Genomic DNA, 6666 nt, shown 5'->3' with positions numbered 1-6666 from the left:
ATATAATAACTGTTTTTAAAAATATATTATGCCTGTTTTGTAAAAAATTGACACATGGTATTATAAGTGTATTAAAATGCGTGATAAATATATTATCCATCAATAAAACTTGCATGATATGTGTTCTATAAATTATTCTCTGCAATATGTATTAAAACTGTATTATAAATGTACTAAAAGTGATCAAGTGAAAAAAAAATATTATTGCTATCAATTGTAATTTTTTTTTTTAATATAGTATATTTACGTAAGTTTAAATTAGTGGACAAACTGAGTTTTCAGCCCTCTTATTATTAGTCAATAATTGTGTACAATAATAAAAAAATATTATCTTCTTTCGAAAAAAAAGAAATTGAATTGCTCAAAGTTTTGATTACTGTAATTGGTTGCAACTACCAATGTAACTTCCTTCGATTAAGACAGCTTCAATAGAATAATGAATTTTGTATCATTGGGTGCTTTATTTTCTCTTAATTAATAGTCATAACTCATATACTTCTTCCGCTCCGTTTTTATGTGTCCACTAAAATATATTTTTTATTTTTAATCGTCATTTTTAATATATATTTTTTTCATATTTCACCCGTAAGACTAATTACTTATTTTTTTAATTATTTATCAAGATTTAAGACAAAAAAATTGACTAATATTTATTATGATAAAATATTCATATAAATATATTAATATTGTTTTTAAGGAGCGTACAAAATTCAGTAAAAATGAACGGAGGGAGTAATTTTGGTACATCTTTAGAAATCACATCTTATTTTGACTTTCTCCTTTCTTTTCACATTACAAAAAGTGAAACATTCAAGTCCTACTAGTATTAATTTGTGTCAAAAAGTTCAAAAAGCTCCAACCGACTATGAAAATGATGGTACTATACACTTAACAACAAAATTGGTGGAGCATTTAATTTGGTGGGGATTAATGTTGTACAGATTTCTTCATATTTAATCAGACGTCTTATGATTGAGTTTTCATAAATAGAAAATTATCAAAAGTTAGACTTATTCAAAATGTTTCCAACCAATTTTTCGTTGGAAATATCGATTTTCAATCGAAATATTTATTAAAAATTTATGTATCTTACGATTAAACTTAGTAAATAAATATCGAATATCAGATGAAAACGAGTGATTGTGTGGATGACAATATTCATGATTCATCTTAAACATGATGGCTATTTGTAGGGACACAATTAGAAGCCTAATTAAACAAAGCAAGTTGCCAGCCAAAGTTTGCCGTCTACACAACATGCATTTGGGCCTAAAGATTTTGACGTATTTTGGAAATTAGTACATAATGTGCTATCACCACTTGTTTATCATTGTCGTCTTGTTATCGAGTAAAAATTCTATAAAAAAAGTTTAAAATTAAATTACTTTTAAATATAAGAAAATTATTATTTTTTGATTAATAATCAGATGAAAAACACTTCAAATCATAATATGGTCATGGTGACGATTTACACAATAAGGATTAAATTATGTTTTTGTATAATCAGTGGAGCATTGTTCATCGAGATAAATGATTGGTCTTATCTTTCTGTTCATTTTTAATTAGCTCCACTCCTTTTCTAGGTGATATATAACACGAGATCGATGAACAGTTTTTCAGATTATTAAATTTCAACTTAGAGCTTGTTCTACTCATACAATTAGTAGAATTAATAAAAACGCATCAAGAAATTCATAAGGTAAAAAAATTCTACATAATTAAAAAAAATCGATAAAATTCCATAATAAAAGCAAGTTTATAACAAAAACTCAATAATATTTAAAAATGAAGAAGGTAAGATTAATCCCTTTTGAATTACTCTTTCACAAAATTTCGATATTTCTACAACAAGAAACGAAAATAAAATCGAACTAAAGTATTTAATTTCTTTTTTTTTGTCCTAAAAATTTACAAATAAAAATTAAAATGCACACAACACATTCTAAAGTCAGAATGGTGGTTCAAATGGAAGAGCCCCATGTATTATATCTAAATTTTCTTGAATTCTTCATATAATTAATTTCTTGATCATAATTTGCGACTAATTAAGCCGCAAACTGTCACTAATGCCATAATTAGTGATTGATCAACTTGGGGTTCCACTTCTAGAGTCAATACATCATCTCCATATGCAAATCCTTTCGACGATTGCTTTTGTTTTAACTGCGATAGAAAAAAATCAATATCAGAATCTTTATACTATCAGTATATATAACTTATATATTTTTTTAAAAACTTTGTATGAATTTAAAATTTTAAAGGACCTACCTCAGCAACAATTTCTCCAGTAGTATTTGTAACTTTAAATGATGATTTCTTGTCCAATTTTTGAATCTTGTAGCAACTTTCAATTGATTTTTCATAGCCCAAATTCACATTACATATAACATTTCCTCTTGAAAATGTGCAATTTTTTCTCACTTGAAACCATGGCCTCCCTTTAAATCCACCACATAAATATCCATTCCATCTACCAAAAACTCTCAATTTCTGCAATAAAACATAAAAACAAAAAATAAATTTCAACTTCCATAACATAAAATATACTCCTTATGTCCCAATTTATGTGTTACTACTGTTCGAATTTCAAGAGTCAAACAAATTCTATGTTTGAATTCATAGTCAAAGTTAAAGAAGTCTGACTCTGAAAATTCGAATTGTGTCACATAAACTATTACATAACAAAATAATTGTCTTTCTTTTATTACCTCTCTTTTTATGGAAAAGAGAACTTGTCCATTAAGATCCATGAGAAAAACTTCATTGCTACATCTTTCTTGATAATTATCAACTCTAAAACAAAGTTCACCTTTGGAATTAAAGACAGTACATCCATTTCCATGAAAAACTAGTGATTTCATCCATATAGTAAATGTTTCTCTATTAGATGTAACATAAGGAGATGAACAAGAAGAAGAAGGAGAAGGAGAAGATATATTTTCTGGATGAATTTTACCCATAATTAGAGTAAAATTAAATTTATAATATACTTTGGAATTTTGAAGAAATGAAATTGCTTGAGAGAAGATTTTGGAATTTGATTTTTGGTGTGATGAGTAATAGAGAAGTTGAAAGGCTATAAATAGAAGTTAAAGAAGCAACCACTTAAAAAAATAGTTTAAGAAATAATCAAGAAAGTAGAAACATTTGACTTTATAAAAACGTGTAATGTTGACGAGGTTTTTTTTAAAAAAATATTATAACCATTTGATATTTTGGTTTTTACTAATTCGATTAATTCAGATTCGTGTAGGACAAGACTTATTAGAGAGGAAATTATTCTATATCAAAGGTTTCTTCATTATGTGGACTTGAATTCGAGACTTCTAATAAAGGATAGAGAGATCTAATTCATCATTGATGGTAACAGGGGTAGAACTACGTATATATACAAGGATACATGGAGAGTTAATTGATATCGCTTCACTGAAAAAACTACATTATATAGATAGATAGTATGAATATTTCTTTCATGTATATGTTAATTTATTTATTTTTTTGTATGTTTATTTTTTTTATATTTTGACATTTCTCAGTAAAATTGATTGATATTTTCTAAAAGACGAGTAATTGAAGTAATTACACATTCCATATTATTGTAAGAAAACAAGTCAGATTGATAAAGAAATTACTCATTTGAAGATAATTTTATAATATTGTGTCAAAGTCAGTTTAAATAAATAAATATTTATTCAAGATAATTTCAAAATATTATTTCAAAAACTTTTAAATAAGACATAGACAAAGAGGTTTTGTCTTTATTTATTCACATCCAGTCTGTCTTTGGGCAAATAAATAAAGTAGAATATGACTCTTCATTGAGTTTATTTTATTTTTATAATATGTGTCTGTTTGTATACCCTATATATAATATGCTTCTTTTTGGCCATGTGAGGTGACCTTATGGAGAGCCACTAAACCACAAGTCATCACAACATAGATTCATTTTTCTCCTTTATCCTTCTTCACCTAGGAACTAAATATTCTTTTTATAATTTTGTGTCAAGAGATTTTTTAAAAAAAGTTCCAAAAATGTGGCCTATAATAACTCACTTGGCAATATATCGAAATCTTGGAGGTTCACCATTGAAAAATGTAGTGGTATTAAAGTTATCCATTTGTCATATGAGAAATTTATATTAGAAAATATTTTTTTTTAAAATAAATAAACCTTATATGTAATGTGAATATAAATTAGTGTTGTTTTTTTACGTACTGAACCCTTAAGCCGTGGGTCAACGTGTGAGAGTATCAAATTGATTGACGATATGAGTTATTATCTTTATACGATTTGAAAAAATTAAATTTTTGAGTTTAAATTAAATTTACAATTTATTTTCTTGATATATCAAAAGAGTGAGACTCATCTTTCTTTTTACATTATGTTAGGGCTTCCATTTATATTATCCACGCCTCAAATATACATGTTATCTTATATGATTTTAGACAATTTTCATATCAGGATCAAACTTATCCTTATTTCTTAATTTACACCATATTATTGGGCTCCAAGATATACTCTTCACGTTTCAAATGTCCATTTAATTTCTTAATTACAACATGAAATTTTCTTCTTAGTCAGAATTTTAGTGATTTGAATAATCATTATGACTTTTTGAGATTATTAATATTTTTAATTCATAAGTCAACTCCTATTTTCTTAGTGACATATTAATCCCCAAATCAGTGGGGTTCCACTTACGTTTGTGTAACAACCACTAAATATTTCTTCAAAAATTGAAAAAAAAATAAACAAAGAGAATTGCATTAACTGTTCAATGTCAAGAGGGACACAACTAAATTAGAGATTTTAATATATGCACTTAGGGGTAAATGAAATTAAAAATAAAATGGTGTCAAAAGAAAGGATTATCATTGATTAAATTAATAAGTAGTCGTTAATTGTTTGAGTGCATCGTTTTGCGTGCTTATCCCTTGGATGAGGGATAATTAGGTATCGACACTGACTAACTCTTTATTTTATATTTTATATAAATTTGAGACTGTGAAAAATGTAATTTTAATATAAATATAAATATAAATTTTAAAAATTGTAATTGTATAAATACATCAGCCCTTAGATAACAATAAGTTTTATGACGGAGTGATTATTAGTATTATCTTAATCAGATATTTTGAGTTTAAGACTCGAATAATGTGGACATATCAAGTACCAAGTGAGAAATTTTAAAAAAAATCATAAATGATGATTAATTGAGATAAAAATAATAGGAAAAATCCTTTTGGCCAGAATTTTTTGTCAGAATTTGACCAGAATGATAAAATAACATATTTCACACTATTTTATTTTATCTTTTTGAACATTTTTACCCTTTTAATTAAAAAATAAAAAAAAGATCAGTTTATTTTAAAATAAAAAGGATATTATAGACTTTTTTAATTTTCTGGCCATTTTCGAGTTAATCTTAACAAAAGTGAAAATATATATTTTAAAACAAGTGGATATATTCGTATTAAGCTTTAATTTAAATTAGAATTCACATATTATACCAGATTTTTATTTTTAAAAATATCACTTTTACATATTATCTAACGATATTTTTTTCATTCTCAAAAATTTAAACTCGGGACTTGTACGCAATAATAGCTATTATCAAAAACGAGTAAACTCACACACAACAAAAAAAGTTGATGATGATAGTCCACTTGGAATTTCACACTAACTAGCATCATGAAAAGTTTAAAGCTGGTAAAAATGACAGCCATATTCCTCTTAATTAGTGGAATTAATAAAGTCAGGCACCAACAGTAACATATCCTCGACTTATAGGATGTGACATTTCATAATATTCCATTCGTTTTAATTTATTTATCTGATTTTAATTTTGATATAAAAAATATTAGAAAAAAGATTTAAAAAAACTTATGATCTTAAATTAAAGATAGTAGAATGATGTACAAAAAATTTCTTTAGTCTCGTAATTAAAATTAAGGAATTGTAAAAGAAAAGATACAGAGATTTTAAACGGATTAACAAAGAAAGTACGAGACTAATAAATTAAAACGAAGGAAGTAATTAGGAACGGCCAAAAAAGAATATTATCCTTTAGAAGGATTTTTCTAATATTGGACGGCAAACGCCACTATGTACCGACCGCAAATAAAGAAAAAAAAAGTTATTTTGATTAGGAATTATGATGAATTTGACTTTAATTTGATATTATTAGATAACACTGAAACTAGACTAAGGTTAAAAGTCATAATATGTAATAATTTAGAAGCTTGAATCTGTCATAGTTCTCAAACATTAATATTTTTATTTGTTTTAATTTATGTGATATTCTTCGTTTTTCAAGAGTCAAATAATTTAAGTTTGATAGAAATTTACGTATCGAATCTTCAAATTTTTTGAAATGAAATTTATATATTTGTTAACTACGTAAAAAGTACTACAAGTCGCAATAATTGACAATTCAAAATATTTAAATGATATATGAAAATTTTACAATAAAAAATAGATTTGTTTGAATCTCAAAAACTGAGATGTGTCAGATAAATTGGGATTGAGGAAATTTAAACTTCTTGTTATGAAACATTTAGAAAAAAAATAACAAGGTATTATATATTAATTTAGAAATTTTCTTGTTATTGTTTACCATCAATGTCTCAACGGATAATCACATAAATATTATCACATGTTTAAGG

General features: G+C 25.6%; 1 protein-coding gene across 1 annotated transcript; it reads right to left on the bottom strand.

Moving 5' to 3' along the window:
- Positions 1-1909: 1909 nt before the first annotated feature.
- On the bottom strand, positions 1910-3054 carry LOC125843328 (protein LURP-one-related 4-like). The gene is made up of 3 exons (XM_049522561.1): positions 2709-3054; positions 2269-2490; positions 1910-2163 (listed from the first exon to the last, which is right to left on the bottom strand). The coding sequence occupies exons 1-3, from the start codon at positions 2958-2960 to the stop codon at positions 2029-2031; spliced, it is 609 nt and encodes a 202-aa protein (XP_049378518.1). The 5' UTR covers positions 2961-3054; the 3' UTR covers positions 1910-2028.
- Positions 3055-6666: the final 3612 nt, after the last annotated feature.

This window comes from Solanum stenotomum, chromosome 10 (genome assembly GCF_019186545.1).
Source record: "Solanum stenotomum isolate F172 chromosome 10, ASM1918654v1, whole genome shotgun sequence".
Lineage (NCBI taxonomy): Eukaryota > Viridiplantae > Streptophyta > Magnoliopsida > Solanales > Solanaceae > Solanum > Solanum stenotomum.
Note: the sequence above shows the minus strand (reverse complement) of the source record. Positions and strands in the feature narration are given on the sequence as shown.